Source organism: Pelmatolapia mariae, linkage group LG2 (genome assembly GCF_036321145.2).
Source record: "Pelmatolapia mariae isolate MD_Pm_ZW linkage group LG2, Pm_UMD_F_2, whole genome shotgun sequence".
Taxonomy (NCBI): Eukaryota; Metazoa; Chordata; class Actinopteri; order Cichliformes; family Cichlidae; genus Pelmatolapia; species Pelmatolapia mariae.
The window spans coordinates 24,133,132-24,154,651 of NC_086228.1; the positions used below are offsets into that span (position 1 = coordinate 24,133,132).

Genomic DNA, 21,520 nt, shown 5'->3' on the forward strand with positions numbered 1-21,520 from the left:
ATAATGCGGAGCTACAACAGTGGGCAGCTATCCACCGGTGTATGACAGAAAGGACATGCCGCGACCGCCGATCGACCGGTGTTTGCTAACGCGGAGGTCAATCGTGGATCAGGGAAAGCGAAGGCAGGAGCGTGAGGTGCACTGAATTTCAGGTAAGAAGTTATGACCTGCACTCTATTTGGGTCAGATATAAACCGAGTTTAGGTGTAGTTTATTTAGCAACATTTCTCTTACGTGTTGCTGATAGCCGGCTAGCTAGCTAGCGCCGCTAGCTTAGCCAGCTAGCGCTGCTAGCGACCCTTCGTGAAAAACCACCCAGGCTTGGCTGATAGTGAGGTGGCTAAAATTTGTTTCATCGCCCGATCGCTCGGCAAGGGTCTGTGTCTTAGCTGGACTTATTTTTCATTTATATGGGCCGATGATGCTGGTCGATGTGGAAAAAATAACTGAGTTGTTTGGTGGTGGAGCTACAACAGAGGGCAGCTATCCACCGGTGTGTGACAGAAAGGACATGCCACGAACGAGACATACAAGGCGGTGAGGCTACCGCCGATCGACCGGTGTTTGCTAACGCGGAGGTCAATCGTGGATCAGGGAAAGCGAAGGCAGGAGCGTGAGGTGAACTGAATTTCAGGTAAGAAGTTATGACCTGCACTCTATTTGGGTCAGATATAAACCGAGTTTAGGTGTAGTTTATTTAGCAACAGTTCTCTTACGTGTTGCTGATAGCCGGCTGGCTAGCTAGCTAGCGCGGCTAGCGACCCTTCGTGAAAAACCACCCAGGCTTGGCTGATAGTGAGGTGGCTAAAATTTGTTTAATCGCCCGATCGCTCGGCAAGGGTCTGTGTCTTAGTTGGACTTATTTTTCGTTTATATGGGCCGATGATGCTGGTCGATGTGGAAAAAATAACTGAGTTGTTTGGTGGTGGAGCTACAACAGAGGGCAGCTATCCACCGGTGTGTGACAGAAAGGACATGCCGCGAACGAGACATACAAGGCGGTGAGGGTACCGCCGATCGACCGGTGTTTGCTAACGCGGAGGTCAATCGTGGATCAGGGAAAGCGAAGGCAGGAGCGTGAGGTGAACTGAATTTCAGGTAAGAAGTTATGACCTGCACTCTATTTGGGTCAGATATAAACCGAGTTTAGGTGTAGTTTATTTTCATTGTGCTGACTTTTTCAATCACTTACAATAACTCGTACTGCGTGCTAGCTAGCACGACGGGGACGGAGTTTGTATACAGCTGTGTGCACGCTAAGTTACCGATGTTACCGATGTTGAACTTTATGACAGCCTCCCCTGTCATTCTCTCGCCTGTTGAAACTTCAGTCATGAAACTGATCAATGATCGGCTTTTCTCTCTTGTTTGTTTATCGCTAAACAACAGCAGCACGTTTAAGCTTGATCAGCTGTTGTTAGAATTCATTTGCTTTTAATTTCTAGTATCAGCTGATGTTTGCTGGAGCCACAGCTGTAAAAACGGCTGTTCCAAACCAGATGTCCTTACTGAATCATCAGAGCTGAACTGGTGATGGAGAAACAGGTTTACCCTTAGGTGACATGAATGAGTTGAAGGGAAATTACGAACTGTTTCTGAGAGAGGAATATACACCAAGCTCCTTTTTTTGTGTAGCTGACAGCTGGTAACTGTGCAGGGGCGGATCTAGCAAAGCTTTTGCCAGGGGGCCAGGTAGGGCATTAACAGAGAAAGGTGGACACAAAGATATACTTTTCTTTCTTACTCTCATATAAAATATTTAGCTTTTATTAAATAGTTATCTGAATCTTACAACCAAAGTTTGTATAATAATACACAAGATTGGCTGTAGACCATTGTTCATCATTCAGAACACTGTGTAAAAATAACAAAAAACAAAAAGTGAATGCAAAAGTGCATAAATATTTATTTTACGTGTTTGATGTGTGTGGCGGGGCGTGGTCTGCAGTGCCGCTGCAGGGGAGGTGGACCCACCTGAGCGGCACCTGCAATCACGCCTCTCGGGCGTAGTCTGTGCTCTCTCGGCTGTTTTTTGGGTGTGTGTTGGGCTGTGAGTTGAAAAGCTACAGCTGGCTGGGTGGGTACACCAACCATGTGTGAAAAGTGGTCCATAACGTACTGGTTCAAAGCGTGTTCGTGCAAACATTGTCGTGTCTGCCGTGGTACAATGGAACTTCTGCTCATGAACCTGTGTGCACAGCGTCTGCAAATCGGGGCTGTACAAAGTCACTTCATCTTTACCCAAAACTGTAAACTGTCATCTGTGAGGCGCGAGCGGTGTTTGTTTTTACCATAATTCATGGTGGAGAATGGCTGCTCTTCTGAGTTTTGCTGTCTGTAGCTGTATGAATGGCAAACTACACTGATTAGCAGCGGCATAGGCACACTTAAAATTTCTTCTGAAATTTTCGCTTTCTAGTTATTATTATTATTCTTCAGTTTCCGCCTGAAATTTTGCAGCAAATCTCGCCCCGCAGTTTTGAGACAAGCTTCATATATGTTACCTCATTTTGTGCGGCCGGATCTGGAATGGTGTGCTATGACTTTTGGTGTTTATGACTTTTATAGTTTTTTTAATATTAATATTTTAGTGAAAATTTTCCCGCGCTCCTCTGCCGAACAGTTTTGACATTAGGGTTACATATGTTAGATCATTTTGTGCGGCTGGAGCTGGACTATTATGTTATGACTTTTGGTGTTTATGACTTTTATAGTTTTTTAAATATTAATATTTTAGTGCAAATTTAGGCCAATTCATCTTTTGGCGCCAAATAAACAGACTTCATTTGTGGTGTGTTGGCGCCATCTTTTGGTCCCATTGAAACAAATTTCAAACTTTATTTGTGGTGTGTTGGCTCTCTCTAGTGGTATGCCGGGAGTGGTACAGCCTGTCTACCCTTATTTGGATACCGTAATGACGACAATATCAATGGCGCGCACAGCCTCGCTGCTTTCAGGAACCATTGGAGGTTTTAAGGTTGTGCAACCATTGAATAGTTACGGTAAGCACAATGGCTTCTATGCTTGGTGGAAAACTCCATATCCCACAATTCATAGCACACCTCTGCCGAGTTAAACAATGGCGGCCACCACTTCGTTTTATATGTCTTTTATTAGTGTTTCTAGGTCACAAAATCAACTTTTAAGATATTTTCAGGCGAGAATGTAGGTGTGTAAACTTCAAATATCTGCTTGTTTTATCAAGACATCCCATATTAGCGACAGTGCTCTGACCACGTCGGTCCTGCCTGACAGCTAGCCGGCTACCTAGCTAGCTGCCGCACTTGGCTGCAAGTGGACAGCGAGGGGACTCTCTCTCTCGTTTCACCTCCCCGGTCTCTCGCAAATGCTCGCACAGAATCGGAGTTACAGCTGGATGTGGAAAAAATAACTGAGTTGTTTGGTAGTGCTATAATGCGGAGCTACAACAGTGGGCAGCTATCCACCGGTGTATGACAGAAAGGACATGCCGCGAACGAGACATACGAGGCGGGGCAGGCGACCGCCGATCGACCGGTGTTTGCTAACGCAGAGGTCAATCGTGGATCAGGGAAAGCGAAGGCAGGAGCGTGAGGTGAACTGAATTTCAGGTAAGAAGTTATGACCTGCACTCTATTTGGGTCAGATATAAACCGAGTTTAGGGGTAGTTTATTTAGCAACAGTTCTCTTACGTGTTGCTGATAGCCGGCTAGCTAGCTAGCGCCGCTAGCTTAGCTAGCTAGCGCCGCTAGCGACCCTTCGTGAAAAACCACCCAGGCTTGGCTGATAGTGAGGTGGCTAAAATTTGTTTCATCGCCGGATCGCTCGGCAAGGGTCTGTGTCTTAGCTGGACTTATTTTTCGTTTATTTGGGCCGATGATGCTGGTCGATGTGGAAAAAATAACTGAGTTGTTTGGCGGTGGAGCTACAACAGAGGGCAGCTATCCACCGGTGTGTGACAGAAAGGACATGCCGCGAACGAGACATACAAGGCGGTGAGGCTACCGCCGATCGACCGGTGTTTGCTAACGTGGAGGTCAATCGTGGATCAGGGAAAGCGAAGGCAGGAGCGTGAGGTGAACTGAATTTCAGGTAAGAAGTTATGACCTGCACTCTATTTGGGTCAGATATAAACCGAGTTTAGGTGTAGTTTATTTTCGTTGTGCTGACTTTTTCAATCACTTACAATAACTCGTACTGCGTGCTAGCTAGCACGACGGAGTTTGTATACAGCTGTGTGCGCGCTAAGTTACCGATGTTGAACTTTATGAGAGCCTCCCACCGCCAAATAACTGAGTTGTTTGGCGGTGGAGCTACAACAGAGGGCAGCTATCCACCGGTGTGTGACAGAAAGGACATGCCGCGAACGAGACATACAAGGCGGTGAGGCTACCGCCGATCGACCGGTGTTTGCTAACGTGGAGGTCAATCGTGGATCAGGGAAAGCGAAGGCAGGAGCGTGAGGTGAACTGAATTTCAGGTAAGAAGTTATGACCTGCACTCTATTTGGGTCAGATATAAACCGAGTTTAGGTGTAGTTTATTTTCGTTGTGCTGACTTTTTCAATCACTTACAATAACTCGTACTGCGTGCTAGCTAGCACGACGGAGTTTGTATACAGCTGTGTGCGCGCTAAGTTACCGATGTTGAACTTTATGAGAGCCTCCCTTGTCATTCTCTCGCCTGTTGAAACTTCAGTCATGAAACTGATCAATGATCGGCTTTTCTCTCTTGTTTGTTTATCGCTAAACAACAGCAGCACGTTTAAGCTTGATCAGCTGTTGTTAGAATTCATTTGCTTTTAATTTCTAGTATCAGCTGATGTTTGCTGCAGCCACAGCTGTAAAAACGGCTGTTCCAAACCAGATGTCCTTACTGAATCATCAGAGCTAAACTGGTGATGGAGAAACAGCTTTACCCTTAGGTGACATGAATGAGTTGAAGGGAAGTTATGAACTGTTTCTGAGAGACAAATATACACCAAGCTCCTTTTTTTGTGTAGCTGACAGCTGGTAACTGTGCAGGGGCGGATCTAGCAAAGCTTTTGCCAGGGGGCCAGGTAGGGCATTAACAGAGAAAGGTGGACACAAAGATATACTTTTCTTTCTTACTCTCATATAAAATATTTAGCTTTTATTAAATAGTTATCTGAATCTTACAACCAAAGTTTGTATAATAATACACAAGATTGGCTGTAGACCATTGTTCATCATTCAGAACACTGTGTAAAAAATAACAAAAAACAAAAAGTGAATGCAAAAGTGCATAAATATTTATTTTACGTGTTTGATGTGTGTGGCGGGGCATGGTCTGCAGTGCTGCTGCAGGGGAGGTGGACCCACCTGAGCGGCACCTGCAATCACGCCTCTCGGGCGTAGTCTGTGCTCTCTCGGCTGTTTTTTGGGTGTGTGTCGGGCTGTGAGTTGAAAAGCTACAGCTGTCATCTGTGAAGCGTGAGCGGTGTTTGTTTTTACCATAGTTCATGGTGGAGAATGGGTGCTCTTCTGAGTTTTGCTCTCTGTAGCTGTATGAATGGCAAACTACACTGAATAGCAGCGGCATAGGCACACTTAAAATTTCTTCTGAAATTTTCGCTTTCTAGTTATGTGTGCCTATGCCAAGAGGCACACATATTACTATTCGTCGGATTTATTATTATTATTATTATTATTATTATGTGTGCCTATGCCAAGAGGCACACATATTACTATTGCTCGGATTTATTATTCTTATTATTATTATTCTTCAGTTTCCGCCTGAAATTTTGCAGCAAATCTCGCCCCGCAGTTTTGAGACAAGCTTCATATATGTTACCTCATTTTGTGCGGCTGGATCTGGAATGGTGTGCTATGACTTTTGGTGTTTATGTCTATTATAGTTTTTTAAATATTAATATTTTAGTGAAAATTTTCCCGCGCTCCTCTGCCAAACAGTTTTGACATTAGGGTTACATATGTTACATCATTTTGTGCGGCTGGAGCTGGGCTAGTATGGTATGACTTTTGGTGTTCATGAGTTTTATAGTTTTTGAAATATTTAGATTTTAGTGCAAATTTGGGCCAATTTCTAGGTTCCTGAGAAAGATTCTACTTTTGGCCCCATAGAAACAGACTTCATTTGTGGTGTGTTGGCTCTCTCTAGTGGTATAGCCGTAGTAGTACAGGTGAAAAGATCTATGCTTGGGCGAAAACTCCATATCCCACAATTCATAGCACGCCTCTGCAGAGTAAACAATGGCGGCCACCACTTCGTTTTATATGTCTTTTATTAGTGTTTCTAGGTCACAAAATCAACTTTTAAGATATTTTCAGGCGAGAATGTAGGTGTGTAAACTTCAAATATCTGCTCGTTTTATCAAGACATCCCATATTACAGACAGTGCTCTTACGTGTTGCTGATAGCCGGCTAGCTAGCTAGTGCCGCTAGCACCGCTAGCGTATGACGACACTACGCAATGACGACACCCCTCCTCCGCTTTGAAATTGACCGTAGACATGATTTTCTGAGACAGCGTGGCTATCGCTTCACCGGTAACGCGTCTTTCCCCCCTCCTCTGCTTTGGACTTGAACTTACAGTGATTTTCTGAAGTGTTTACTAAGACACACCGTAAGCTTTTACAAGGTAAGTGTATCTCTCTGTCTCTGGTTTGAAATTTAGCTTTGAAAGTGATTTTTTTTTTTGTGTGTGTTTCTTTATCGATTTCTTTGTTTCGGCACGTTCGGCACGATGCTAAAGCCAGTTAGCGGATAGTCAGCTAAGGCAAGCGTTTCTGTCCCTCTTCCGGTTTTGAAATTGACCTTTAAAAGTGCTTTTCTGTGTCTTGACGCTGATATCTACAAAATGACTGTGATTTTATTCCAGTGGTATCGTTTGTAATTGAAACTTTTAAGATGCGACTCTCAAAAAATTGCTTCATTGTAGTCGGGTTTCACACCTCTCTTTGTCTCGTGGTTTTGTTGCTGGCTAGTTAGCTGATATTAAGCATCTCCCGGTTTGAAATTGATTTTGAAAGTGATTTACTATGACACACCGTAAGCGTATCTCTGTCTCTGGTTTGAAATTTAGCTTTGAAAGTGATTTTTTGTGTGTGTGTTTCTTTATCGATTTCTTTGTTTTGGCACGTTCGGCACGATGCTAAAGCCAGTTAGCGGATAGTCAGCTAAGGCAAGCGTTTCTGTCCCTCTTCCGGTTTTGAAATTGACCTTTAAAAGTGCTTTTCTGTGTCTTGACGCTGATATCTACAAAATGACTGTGATTTTATTCCAGTGGTATCGTTTGTAATTGAAACTTTTAAGATGCGACTCTCAAAAAATGGCTTCATTGTAGTCGGGTTTCACACCTCTCTTTGTCTCGTGGTTTTGTTGCTGGCTAGTTAGCTGATATTAAGCATCTCCCGGTTTGAAATTGATTTTGAAAGTGATTTACTATGACACACCGTAAGCGTATCTCTGTCTCTGGTTTGAAATTTAGCTTTGAAAGTGATTTTTTGTGTGTGTGTTTCTTTATCGATTTCTTTGTTTCGGCACGTTCGGCACGATGCTAAAGCCAGTTAGCGGATAGTCAGCGCTGATATCTACAAAATGACTGTGATTTTATTCCAGTGGTATCGTTTGTAATTGAAACTTTTAAGATGCGACTCTCACCGCGTACGAAACAATAACTGCGTTGTAGTCGCGTTTCACACCTTTCTTTGTCTGTCTTTATAAGGCGTTAACTACAGCACCCTTTAATACCTCAACTCTTGATTCAGCCAAGGTAAGTGCCCCCCCCCCCCCCTTATATTTTCTATGTATGTATTCAGCTGATATTTAGAAAAAAATAGGTGTGTTTAGCGCTGGATGTCATTTTATTCCAGAGCTGTTGTTTGTAATTAAAACTTTTAAGATTAGATGGTACAGTGTTTTTACTCCCTTCCAAACAGTAAAGTTCCTCTTTGTCTCTCAGTAGGAAATTTAAACCAGACAGTACAAGGCTACATTTCAGTGTTACAAGCCAATCAGTTTGCTAATTGTTCTGTGAGGTTTGTTTGCAAAGTTTAAGGTGTTAAGTAGGACTGTGAACATCTGGGTCTGCTTGCTGCTGGCATTCTGCCAGAGCCCCACCAACAAGACCGCCTCCCAGCAACGAGACTGCCTGTCAGCCTTGCAAGGTACCCAATTTTCCAATTACTCTATAAAAAAACTGTTGTGGGCAACAAGACTGTCTCCTAAGTTTGCAAGCCAATCACTTTGCCAAATGTTCTTGTAAGATTTGTTTGAAAAGTTTGAGGTGTTAAGTAGGACTGTGAACATCTGGGTTTGCTTGCTGCTGGCATTCGACCAGCGTCTCAGCAACAACACTGCCTCCCAGCTTTGCAAGGTAATTACTTTCCCAATTACTGTACACCAAAACGAAGTAACTGTCGTGGTCAACAAATCTGCCTCCCAACTTTCAAGGTAATCACTTTCTCAATTACAATATACAAACTGTTATGGAACTTAACAAAGCCTTAACACCGGGTAGTGACACTATCAATATGTCTATTTAAAGAAAAGAGATTTTTTTTTTTTTGTTCTTGTAGTCATCTTGTCTGTCAATGTATCAGAGGGTTAGAATAACAAATTGCTTGAAATGCCAATAATTAATATTCTGTTTTTATGTTGACATTCTACCAGATGCCGAGAAAAAATAAAAGATCCCAGGCACAAAAGAAGCGCTGGAAACCACTTGACCTGGTCGATCCTGCTGTCCCAGTGCTCTCTGGCCACAACCAAGATGAGGCAGTCAGTAGTTTTCCATCTGACCAGGTAATGAGGATATGGTAGTGATCACAGACAGTTGAACAGTTTTCAAAACACGTTTGAGACAGTTAAGAACACTTACCCATGCAGTTTAGGATTTTTTGTTATAATGTCACACAACTGGCATAACAGTGCATGGTATACAGAACATTTAAATGAAATGAATGTGTCAGGTCACTTAATGTCTTCTATACCCTTTTTCCTGGGTTTGCAGATGGCACCAGCCAGGTTATCTTTGGAAACACAGGATAGACTCACCTCCTTATGTTCCCCATGTACCAAGGTAAACATCAAAAAATATTCCTCTATTAACAAATTACAAGGTATGCCCACACATAGGGCTGCTCGATTATGGCAAAAATGATAATCATGATTATTTTCACTGAAATCTAGATCTCCATTATTTGACAATATGTATTTAACAATAACGATGTATTGAATAATGGCTTTAAAGATTGTCATAAAATAGTGTGCAAATACTGATAACAGTGTAAATGTTTGCAATATAAAAAATAAATGAAAAACGTAAACATGTATGTTTAGTGAACTTTGCAGTGTTGCTCCGTGGTGCAGCTACGACATTGTAGCAAAGTTTACACACTATGTCTACTTGATCCACGTCTGACTTCGCGAACCCATAATGTTTCCACCCCACTGAAGTTTTTTTGTTTTTTGTTTTTTACCTCTTTTCAACCAACGGCAGTCACTCTCCTCTCCAAATAACTTCTGCTTAGCTTTCCGAGCTTCCCTCTGTTAGCTCCTCTTAATTGTTGTGACGCGTGTTCAAAACACAGAGAGGTGTGCTCGATTTGCCGCACGGAGCAGCGTGAGAGTACAGCACGAGGGTGGTGCTAATAATCTGCTCAGTCCTTTTTAATTATCGTTGAAAGCTCAGATCGTGATTTCGATTAAAATTTGATTAATTGAGCAGCCCTACCCAGTCTGTATATATCTGATCTTTGGTGTCTATAACCACAGTTGATATGTAGTCTTTCACTTAAAGCATGTTTGCTAACTCAATTTTGTCCAATTTCTATCCAAAACAAAGGAAAATATGACAAAGGGTTTTTTATTTTTATTTTATAGCTCTGAACAGGTAATTCTGATGTGGTAGTGAGCACATACAATATATTTTTATAACACTTACCCATACAGTTGACCATTTCTATCTTATAATGTTACCCAACTGGCATAACAGTTCATGCCATGCATTGCATTGTAAAGTGAAATTAAAGTGTCAGGTCACTTAATGTCTTAACATTATATTCTTTTTTGCCTGGGTTAGCAGACAGCACCAGCCAGCTTGTCCTTGGAAACGGAGAATAGATCCACCTCCTTATGTCCTCCAGGCAGCAAGGTAACTTTAAAACGGTATTCCTCCATTAAGGATTATGGATATGGTTACATGTTGGCCTTATGCAAACAGTAAGAATTTTGTTGTCTCGCTTCTGTTAGTTTTGTTTAAAGTTTTTAAAGTTACACTCACTTTCAAATTTCTTAGTAGTTATGCAAACAGCTGGATTTTTTTTATTGCTTTGTAAGTTTAGTAACCGCTACTGTTTCATGTTTTCTTTAAAGTATCCAGTGTTACACTCTGTTTCAACTCTGTTAGTAGGTTTTCTAATTTTGATTAACTGTATTATCAGAGTTCAGAAACTCGTCCACCAGCAAAACGAGTCTGGGCAACCGATGATTTCCACACGGCATCAAATTCTCCACCTAAAAAGGTAAGCCTAACCCTATGTATAATCACCGGGGTTGATATTTAGTCTTTCACCTTAAGTGTGCTTGCTAACTCGTACTAAATATACTAAAATGTTAGACTAAACATGTACATTTGTCAGTTTCTTTCATCAGACTCCTAAAATGCAGACATCTCAACAGCTGTCTGTCTGTTTAGCTATTTCTATATCTATTATTCTGAATACTTTTATACCATTTTATACTTAAAGCTTCAGATAAATTGACATCCACAGTGAAAAGCAGTGCAAATAAATACAAACATTTTGTGACACTCATCTTTTCTCAAGATGAATGTCAGTGTGTTCTGTTTCAATCACATTTAACCTGTAACTGAATTTTGTGTCATTTCTTTACAAAACGTAACACAACTATGAAACGTGTTTTTTATGGCACATGTACAGAGCCATCTGGTTTAATCTGAAATCAGTGAATGAATTACATCTAATTTAAGAGCATCTGAGATCCTCTTACGAATAATACGTAAACAGGATTTCCTTTCATTTGTATTTAGGCTGCAATTTAGTTGATGTTTGAAGGCCCGCAGCAACCTAAAATAATGTGTTATACTGAAAGAAATTAACTGCTTTGAAAATATGAGGAGCAGAAGGTACAGATATGACCTTTGTAAAAGGTCATTAAAAAAAACACCTCTAAAGCAAATTACAGATATCTAAAATATTTGTCATTTTTACTTCCCACCTCTGCTCTCTCCCACTCTCTCTCACTGTTCCTGTCACTGTCTTTCTGCTTGTCTCTTTCGATTATGCTGTAATATGATTGAGGAGTGACATAATTTGGCTTCATTTGCCTGAACATTGTTTGATTATTTTACCAAATTTAAAAAAAAAATGTTTTTACTTTACAAGAATCTAAATTTATACAACTCTTGCCAATTAAAAATGTCTTACATCATTGTACCAAGAGTTACATATGTTTACTCAACCGTGAAATGCATATCATTAAATACTAAACAATAACATGTGTCACCTTTACATTCCTTGATCAGCCTTTCCACAACACAAATGAAGAACTACTGACAGAGGAGCTACAGAGCAACGCAGTTCAGCACTTCTGGCGTGTCAGTGCAACTCATTGTCAAAGTGATGAAAGGTACACAGAATTCTCTCGAAATCATCAGTGCACATGCAATGCCCTCACATTCCTGGCCTACCTTAATGAGGAACACCAGTTCAACACAGCCCGACTTGATAAGGTGCTTGAACAGGGAGATGCACTCTACTGTTGGATTAAAACAAATCTTCAGCAGGAGAGGCGTTATACACAAAATCATCTGACCATAGAGGAACTGCCCAAAAAAGTTCATGCTGACATAAATGTCTACAGTGTGAAAATGGACAACATAAGGTATGGATACCTGAAAGCAGCAGACAAAACTTATCAAAGAAAAGAGTGGTGGTTGCCTCTTGCTAGTCGTCTTGTATGTCTGTCAACAGATGTGAGCTATGCTTTGCTCATGGTCTCACCTCAGTGCATTGCAGTTTTCCGTGACAAATCTGGGAGGTATGGATTATTTGATTCACATTCAAGAAGTGCAGCAGGTTTACCCCAGCCAAATGGAACAGCAGTCATGCTCACTTTCACTCATGTGAATGACCTGATCACCCACCTTCATAACCTTTTTCAAAATCAAGGCAGGTATGCAAGATATGAGTTTGTGCCTGTTTCTTTCAAAAGAGTCAGCACTCACAACGAACAGCCTGCACAGTCAACTCAAGCAACACCAAGAGCAACAGCTACATCACCACAAAATGATGAACCACAAATCACAAATCCCACTGTGCAAGTGCCTCAACCAGAATCAGCCCAAACCTACATGACAATGTTAGAAAGTGCTTTAAACCCGCAACAAGACAAAATGGCTTCAAATCAAATTTGTGAACATCAACTTGAAACATCTGTTGATCCAACAAGCAACATCCAAACAGAACAACAAGAAAATCTTGAACTCAATAATGAAAGAGATAAAGTCATAGATAAACCCCCCCAAAAAACAAGAAATGTGTGCAGATTAAATAAACGACGACGTGGGAAAGCTATTCGTCAAGCTCAAAAAAGTCACAAGCAGCATGTAAAAGCTAAAGAAAAATCTTCATCTGAAGACTTGACAAAGAAGATAAACAAAAGAAGACACGAAAAGGAACGATATGCCTGCTTTCCTGAATTTAGAATGAAAAAATTACAGGCTGTGAAAACTCAATATGCTCAAAACTGTCATCGCCATAAACAAAAACTGTTATCAGCCAAAGATTATTATGCAAATCCTCATATTCAAGAGAAGATAAAAGCCCACAATGTGAAGAGATACCAAAATGATCCTCATTTTCAACAAAAAAAGAGAGACTACATTATCAGAAGATATACCACAGATGCCAGCTTTCGAACCAGACAGAAACAATATGTGTTCCGAAGATACAACACGGATGCTGACTTTCAAAGCAGACAGAAGCAATATCTGGTCCAAAGGTACAACACGGATGCTGACTTTCAAAGCAGACAGAAGCAATATCTGGTCCAAAGGTACAACACGGATGCTGACTTTCAAAGCAGACAAAAAAAATACATGAGCCAGAAATACAGAGAGGATGATGTCAGAGAAAGGAAGAGGGCATATATAAGAACAAAATATGCATCGGATCCAAAATACAGGCACAAACAAAAAAAATCAATTCATGCCAGGTATCATAATGACTCACAATTCAGACTGCACCATATACAGCGCTGTGCAGAGTACCAGAGACACAAAATGGCTACCACTGCATCTTTCGCCATTTATAAAAAGTTGTGTGCGCAGAGAATAAAGAAGAAATACAGACGACTAGTAACACAATTCCAGCAGGGTCCACAGTCTGAAGCACAGCCCCAGCTTGTAGTGAATAGTGTGATGCAAGCAGCCACATTAGCTTTCCGTGAAACAATTAAGTTAGGACCCACCCATGTCTGTACAGTGTGCCACAGAACTCTGTTTCCTAATCAAGTAAAACACTGCAAAAGATCAAAGTATGTTAAAAATAGTCACATTGTTGACACCTGCTTGACAGGAAAATTTGTCCATGTTTGTGATAGTGAATGTACAGCTAATTGTACCTTTCCAAAACAAAGAATGCAAGAGTGGATTTGCTACAACTGTGACAGCCACCTACAACGAGGAAAGATCTCTTCCATCGCAGTGGCAAACAATTTAGCACTAGCACCCATCCCAATTGAACTGAGTCAATTAAATGTACTAGAACGACAACTGATTGCTAAAATTCTCCCGTTTGCCAAAATCATTGCATTACCAAAAGGACAACAAAGAGCCGTACATGGGGCTGTTGTTTGTGTACCGTCAGACGTGGAAACCACAGTAAACTGTCTTCCCAGACCTAGCAATGAAGCCCAGCTCCTGCAAGTACAACTGAAAAGACACATCAGATTCAAAGGATACCAACACTTCTACACTGTGAACATGAAGAATGTGTTAGCAGGCTTATCAAAGCTAAAAGAGATGCATTCAGAATACAAAGATGTATCTATTGATGATGACGCAACTTTTGCTGATCCCACAAATAATCAGATAATCGAGACGGAACATGACACTGCTGATACAGATATTCAAGATGCACTGCCCAGAAACTTTGACAACCAAATTGTACCAGAAAGAAGAACCACTGAGGAAACAACAGCTGGAATACTTGAGCCATGTCATGATGTAAACGAACTATTGGAGCCTGAACAGTCAAATGGAGAGCCCTTACAAGATACGGAGAAAGAAAAGGAAGAACTTCGCCCTGGTCTTGTTCTAGACACCTGTATGCAACCACCAGATATAGCACAGGACATTTTATCATATGGTGAAGGAATATTTAGCATTGCACCCGCCCAAGGAAATAGACCTGTTGGTTTCTTCTCTATTCCTAAACTTGAAGCCATGGCCTTTCCTGTGCAGTTCCCAACTGGACAGAACACATTAGATGAAGCCAGACAAGTCAAACTGTCCCCAAGCATGTATTTTAATACACGGCTGTTCTCTGCAGATACACGCTTTGCAACTGACCAAAGCTACCTATTCTTTGCACAGTTTGTAACAGAAACACACATGGCTACAAACAGCATGTCCATCCAATTGCGCAAAGGTAAGGCAATCACAAAGGATGGACGTAGAATTAGTAACAGAATGCTTCAAAATAAAGACGAAGTGGAGAGACTGATAAATAACAAAGATGCAACACGCTTCATGAAACCTCTGAGAGGTACTCCAGCCTATTGGGAAAAGGCACTGAAAGATCTGCATGCTATGGTCAGACAGTTAGGAAAGCCAACTTTTTTCCTGACATTTTCAGCTGCTGAAATGAGATGGCCTGAGGTTGTTGAGGTCATAAAAACTCAACAAGGTGAACAAGTGGATTTTTCACAACTTGACTGGAACACAAAGTGTGAAATTCTCCGAAGCAACCCTGTGACTGTGATGCGATTGTTTGAAAAAAGAGTCGATGCACTAATGACAACACTGATCCTGTCCCCAGCACAGCCCATCGGTGAAGTAGAAGATTACTTTTATCGAGTGGAGTTTCAGGCCAGAGGTAGCCCTCATATCCATTTACTGGTTTGGGTCAAAGATGCACCTAAATTTGGAAGCGACCTTGAAGACCACGTGTACAAATTTATTGACAAGTACATAACATGTAAGATGCCTGACCAAAATGCCGATCCTGAACTTCACAAAATTGTGTCTGAGGTTCAAGTCCACAGCAGAAATCACTCCAGATCCTGCAAAAAAGGTAATGTGTCATGTAGGTTTGGGTTCCCCAAACTACCTGTAGACCAAACAATGATCACTTTCCCAAGCCCAGATGATGACGATGATCACAATGATAAGCAGCATAGCACAAGTAAGGAGAAAGGCACAAATGAAAAACAAAAGCAAAAAAACAGACGAATGGCGCTCGCAAAAAAACAGAAAGAGGCCAAAGAAAAACTCCAGCCATTGAGAGATTTGCTCTGTGACCCAAATTCCTCGTTTGAAGACTTGTCTGAGCTGCTTCACAAATGCAAATTAACTTATGAACAATACTTGGATTGTGTCTTCAATTTAAGCAATGGCCATGTCATCCTCTTAAAGCGTGAACCTAATGACTGCTGGGTGAATGCATACAATGCAGATCTACTGAGAGCCTGGAATGCCAACATGGACATCCAATATGTCATTGATGACTACAGCTGCCTGATGTACATGATGTCTTATGTCTCTAAACCCGAATTTGAGATGACACAATTTCTTAATGGAGTCATCCAGGAGGTAAAAAAGTCCAATGTCAATGAAAGAGATGAAATGAAACAGATAATGCAGGCATATGCTAAACACAGAGAAGTCAGTGCCCAGGAATCCGTGGCAAGGACATGCAGCCTGCCACTAAAAAAGTGTTCACGCAGTGTGGTGTTCATACAGACTGATGATGATGCCCTGAAAATGAGTCTCCCGATGAGCAGGTTGCAAAGCATGGCACCAGATGATGAAAATGTGTGGATGTCTGGATTGCCAGAAAAATATGCAAACAGACCCAGAACACCTGAGTTTGAAAGAATGTGTTTGGCTGAATTTGCTTCAGAGTACAGGATTCTCTACAGCCGTGAAACAGAGTCAAAAAATGCCATCCCTCTTTTGAATAACATGGGTTATATTCAAAAGAGAACAAGAGGGAAACCTGCAATAATCAGATATCCTCGCTTCTCAGAAAAGAAACATCCAGAAAAGTTTTATAGCAGACTACTAAAACTTTATTTTCCACATCGATCAAATGATGACTTTAAAAACACAGAACACTCCACATCCGAACAGTTCTACAAAAGTGGACGAAAACATGGTTTTGCAGTACGGCCAATTGTTACCTTTAACAAAAAGCGTTATGAAAGCCATGGCAAAACAATGGAAAGGGCATTGGAACAGATTGAACAACAAGGCCCACTTATCAATGCATGGAACACCTTTGCACCTGAGGTTGAAGTAGATCGTTTAGAGTGTGTGGCCCAACGACAATCCAGACACGAGACTGACGAAAATGAAATGGACATTGTTCCAGACTACCAAGTCAGTGGTAGCAACAGTGGAACCATGCCAGCAATCATAGCACCTAAGCTGAGCCCAGACTTTGTCAGAAAAATGTACCAAAGTCTAAATGAAACCCAAGCATCCATATTCTACGCAGTGCGTGAGTGGTGTTTCAAACTTGTGTGGGGTCACTGTCCTGAGCAGTTCTTTTATTTTGTCTCTGGAGGAGCTGGCTGTGGAAAATCACATGTTATCAAGTGCATATATGAGGAGGCAACAAAGATTTTGCACCAACTCCCCAGATTCCGTGACCAAGCAGACATGTCCTACCCTGCAGTACTGCTGACTGCATTTACTGGCACTGCAGCTTTTAACATATCTGGGAAAACACTGCACTCTCTGCTAAAGCTGCCAAAATCTTTAAAACCGCCGTATCAGGGATTGGGCAATGCACTGGATGAAGTGAGAGCTTCACTTTCAAATGCAGAGATTCTGGTCATTGATGAGATATCTATGGTTTCTAAAGACCTTTTTGCCTACATCCACTGGAGACTTCAGCAGATCAAAGGAAACAAGAAGCCTTTTGGTGGGATGTCTATCCTTGCAGTAGGAGACTTTTACCAGCTGCCACCCCTTGGAAAAGCCAAACCACTCTGTGTGTACGAGGACAATGTCTTTGATCTCTGGAAAGACTATTTCCACATGGTCAACCTGACAGAAATCATGCGACAGAAAGATGATCATTCTTTTGCTGAAGTTCTGAACAGGATAAGAGTGAAGCAAAAAACAAATTCTCTTGAAGCCAATGATAAAGCCTTGCTCACACAGGCTATCCATGACATAAAAGACTGTCCATCTAATGTATTACACATTTATGCTACAAACAAAGAGGTCGACAAACACAATTCAGCAACTGTAACTGCTCTTCATTCTGATATCATAAATATTCAGGCCGAAGACTACAGAAAAGACCCACGGACGGGTGAGATGGTCCTCCTGGCAGATATGATGAAAGGCAACAAAAGAGATTTACCTGATAACATACAAGCTGCACCTGGAGTGCGTGTTATGATTATTAGAAATTTGGATGTTGAAGATGGGCTTGTTAATGGGACATTTGGAACAATCACGAACATTGTGACAACCACACAGGATGGACCAAAAACTGTGAATCTCATTGGACTTACGCTGGACAATCAAAATTCTGGGCAAAAATTTCGCAGAAAAATACAAGGATCCTCAGACAACCTCGTATATATTGAGAAATGTGAAGAATCTACAAGTAAAAAAGGAGTTCTTCGCAGGCAATTTCCAATGAAGTTGGCCTTTGCATGTACAGCTCACAAAGTACAAGGCATGACAATGGAGTCAGCAGTAGTATGTTTGAAGCGTGTTTTTGAGCCTGGAATGGCCTATGTCGCACTCAGCCGCACAACCTCACTTAAAGGACTGTACATCACAGACTTTGATGAAAGGAAAATCTATGCTGATCCTGCCATCACAGATGCACTCAAAAATATGAGACATGCATCATTTGAGAATGCAAGACCACTGTTGCAATTCTTAAAATCAGTTGTTCCCACAGTCCCCACATTGACAATTATCCATCACAATGCACAAGGTCTCCCAACTCACATGGAGGACATGAGATGCCACCATGAAGTCAGCCTTGCTGATGTTTTATGCATAACAGAAACTCACTTGTCTGGATCATCAGTTTCTCCCCGCTTCCAGCTGGAACAGTACAACATGGCCACACGCAACAGACACGTCTCTTACACAAACCATACAGACATGGCAAAGGTAAATGGCGGTGGAGTTGCAATGTACTACAAAACAGTTCTTATAGCAGAGTCTCGAAAATACCTGCAAAATGTGACTGACCTTGAATTTGTTGTTATCAAGGTTGAATCGCCAGTCACAGCTTTGATAGCAACTGTATACAGGCCACCAAATTACAGCCACGTGAGGTTTTTACCACAAATGCAATGTCTTTTGGACTCATTGGAAATGATGAATTGCCAACCAATTATTGTTTGTGGAGATTTCAATGAGGACCTTATGAGCAGAGGAAAAAAACCCATCCAAGAACTGTTTCAGTCAAGAGGATATGCACAACTTATTACTGCTGCAACTACCGAAAAACACACATTGATTGATCACCTTTACATATCACAGCCATACGCCTGCCTCCAATCAGGTGTTCTAAATACATATCACAGTTATCACAACCCCATTTATTGTGTAATTCACTAACACAAAATGACTGCAAGGTTGTGAGGGATATGGACTTGCCAAGTGATCTTAGTGTCTTTGCAACTGAGCACACTCTACCACCAAAAAGGACAGCTCACCAGTGGGAGCTGATACATAAGACTGCTCTCATCCATTGAAGAGCTGACCAGAAACGTGAACAGAGAGACTGCAACTGCACCTGATGGGATCCCTGCCATAACAGGTAATTGTATTTTTGTTTCTTACTTTATATTCTAACATTTATTGATATTCTTTGAAACAAACTATAATCTCATCCATTCATTAAGTCATCCATCCATTCATAACTCCTCAGATGTGTTCTGTCCAGTAAAGGCAGTGGAGAAGCCCTACACTGATCTTGAAACTGTGCCACGCTAGTAGAGACCGGCTACAAGGATGGGCAGGTATAGTGAAATTAAAATGCACCTTTTGGTTCAACAGGTTTATATATACAGTCAAGTGATCAAAAGACACCAGTATTAAACCCATTTAAACCAACTACATGTTTGGATTGGAACTGTATACAGGCCACCAAATTACAGCCACGTGTGGTTTTTACCTCACATAGCAACTTACCCCATCCAAAGACACCAGTATTAAGCAAATTTCTTTTTTTTACTTCATTTTTAATATAGTTTTGGGTCATTTAGTTCTAGAGTTAGATTTGTTTTTCCAATTATTTTTTAGAACTTCATTACTTGCCATTTCGCTAACTGAAGAGCTGCGCTTTGTGATGTCTCTTGTTTTATTGTTTTAAATTGTGTTTTCCTTTTATCTGTTTCTAGCTGTTTTCGCAAAGTCAGCCAACCACTTGCTTCCAAATGACCCTTATCCAGAAGTATCCGTGAGTGCCTCATAAACAGAAACTAACGTGGAGACCTACCTCTCAGAGAAAAACGCACACATAAGAAAAGCCGACCCACTTCAGTACTGGGAAGAACATCCTAATCTGTTTCCCTCTATGGCTGCTGTTGCGATCCCAGTGTGCCCCCTGTAGCTCTGTGGACAGTTTTGGATTTGTTTACATCTCACCCAACCGGTCCCAGCAGATGGCTGCACCTCTCTAAGCCTGGTTCTGCTGGAGGTTTCTTCCTGTTAAAAGGGAGTTTTTCTGAACACACTCTACCACCAACAAGGACAGCTCACCAGTGGGAACTGATAGATAAGACTGCTGATGTGCTCTCATCCATTGAAGAGCTGACCAGAAACGTGAACAGAAAGACTGCACCTGATGGGATCCCTGCCATAACAGGTCATTTGTATTTTTTTGTTTCTTACTTTATATTCTAACATTTATTGATATTCTTTGAAACAAACTATAATCTCATCCATTCATTAAGTCATCCATCCATTCATAACTCCTCAGATGTGTTCTGTCCAGTAAAGGCAGTGGAGAAGCCCTACACTGATCTTGAAACTGTGCCATGCTAGTAGAGACCGGCTACAAGGATGGGCAGGTATAGTGAAATTAAAATGCACCTTTTGTTCAACAGGTTTATATATACAGTCAAGTGATCAAAAGACACCAGTATTAAACCCATTTAAACCAACTACATGCTTGGATTGGAACTGTATACAGGCCACCAAATTACAGCCACCTGTGGTTTTTACCTCGCATGGCGACTTACCTCATCAGAAGACACCAGTATTAAGCCAATTTCTTTTTTTTACTTCATTTTTAATATAGTTTTGGGTCATTTAGTTCTAAAGTTAGATTTGTTTTTCCAATTATTTTTTAGAACTTCATTACTTGCCAGTTTGCTAACTGAAGAGCTGCACTTTGTGATGTCTCTTGTTTTATTATTTTAAATTGTGTTTTCCTTTTATCTGTTTCTAGCTGTTTTCGCAAAGTCAGCCAACCACTTGCTTCCAAATGACCCTTATCCAGAAGTATACGTGAGTGCCTCATCAACAGAAAATAAAGTGGAGACCTACCTCTCAGAGAAAAACGCACACATAAGAAAAGCCGACCCACTTCAGTACTGGGAAGAACATCCTAATCTGTTTCCCTGTATGGCTGCTGTTGCGATCCCAGTGTGCCCCCTGTAGCTCTGTGGACAGTTTTGGATTTGTTTACATCTCACCCCAACCGGTCGCGGCAGATGGCCGCCCCTCCCTGAGCCTGGTTCTGCCGGAGGTTTCTTCCTGTCAAAAGGGAGTTTTTCCTTCCCACTGTCGCCAAAGTGCTTGCTCATAGGGGGTCATATGATTGTTGGGTTTATCTATATACATTAATGCTTGTATGCTTTTCATTTATACTTTTGCCTTACTTTTCAGTTCATAATATAAAGTTACTTGAATGGTTTCCTTTTCCTTTTTTATTTTATATTGCTTTGCTATTTACCACAATCTAAATATCATGTTTAAATGTCATACATTATTGTAAATGGTATCTGTACAAAATATTGTTTGAATAACATGATACATTTATTAGTCCCACAATGGGAAATTTCATAATTTGCATGTGGTATTTTCCCCTTTGACATTAAAATACCTTTGAAATACAAATTGAATACCGCTTAATGGACATCTTTTTTTTCTACCACTTTAAACGACTCAAAACTGTAAAATCTAAATTGTAACTTCTCTTGAACACCTGACACTAAAGCATAATTTATTTTCTTTTATATCTATTAACTTATTTTGTAATCATGTAACTGGAGCATCTTTCTCTCATCTCTGTATGCCGCATATAACAGAGATCACAATACAGC

General features: G+C 41.1%; 1 protein-coding gene across 8 annotated transcripts; it reads left to right on the forward strand.

Moving 5' to 3' along the window:
• Positions 1-4,287: 4,287 nt before the first annotated feature.
• On the forward strand, positions 4,288-21,309 carry LOC134643472 (uncharacterized). Of its 8 annotated transcripts, XR_010573490.1 has the most exons (11): positions 4,288-4,460; positions 6,557-6,602; positions 7,689-8,767; positions 8,976-9,044; positions 10,047-10,118; positions 10,408-10,488; positions 11,511-19,008; positions 19,120-19,210; positions 19,592-20,058; positions 20,173-20,263; positions 20,644-21,309. XR_010573490.1 is itself a non-coding variant. In XM_065469885.1 (5 exons), the coding sequence occupies exons 1-5, from the start codon at positions 8,736-8,738 to the stop codon at positions 11,539-11,541; spliced, it is 285 nt and encodes a 94-aa protein (XP_065325957.1). In that variant the 5' UTR covers positions 5,769-8,735; the 3' UTR covers positions 11,542-16,540. The 8 variants fall into 8 exon arrangements, 2 of the variants coding, with proteins under 2 accessions (XP_065325957.1, XP_065325958.1); XR_010573494.1 differs by lacking the exon at positions 4,288-4,460 and having other exon boundaries at positions 5,793-8,339; positions 8,636-8,767; XR_010573489.1 differs by lacking the exon at positions 4,288-4,460 and having other exon boundaries at positions 5,793-8,767.
• The last annotated feature ends 211 nt before the right edge of the window (positions 21,310-21,520 follow it).

Excerpts from the sequence above, each read along its gene's own strand:
- LOC134643472 (XM_065469885.1), top strand. The coding sequence starts at position 8,736 with ATGAGGCAGTCAGTAGTTTTCCATCTGACCAG. Across the intron at positions 9,045-10,046 it reads TATGTTCCCCATGTACCAAG|CAGACAGCACCAGCCAGCTT; the intron begins GTAAACATCAAA and ends TGCCTGGGTTAG. Across the intron at positions 10,119-10,407 it reads TATGTCCTCCAGGCAGCAAG|AGTTCAGAAACTCGTCCACC; the intron begins GTAACTTTAAAA and ends CTGTATTATCAG.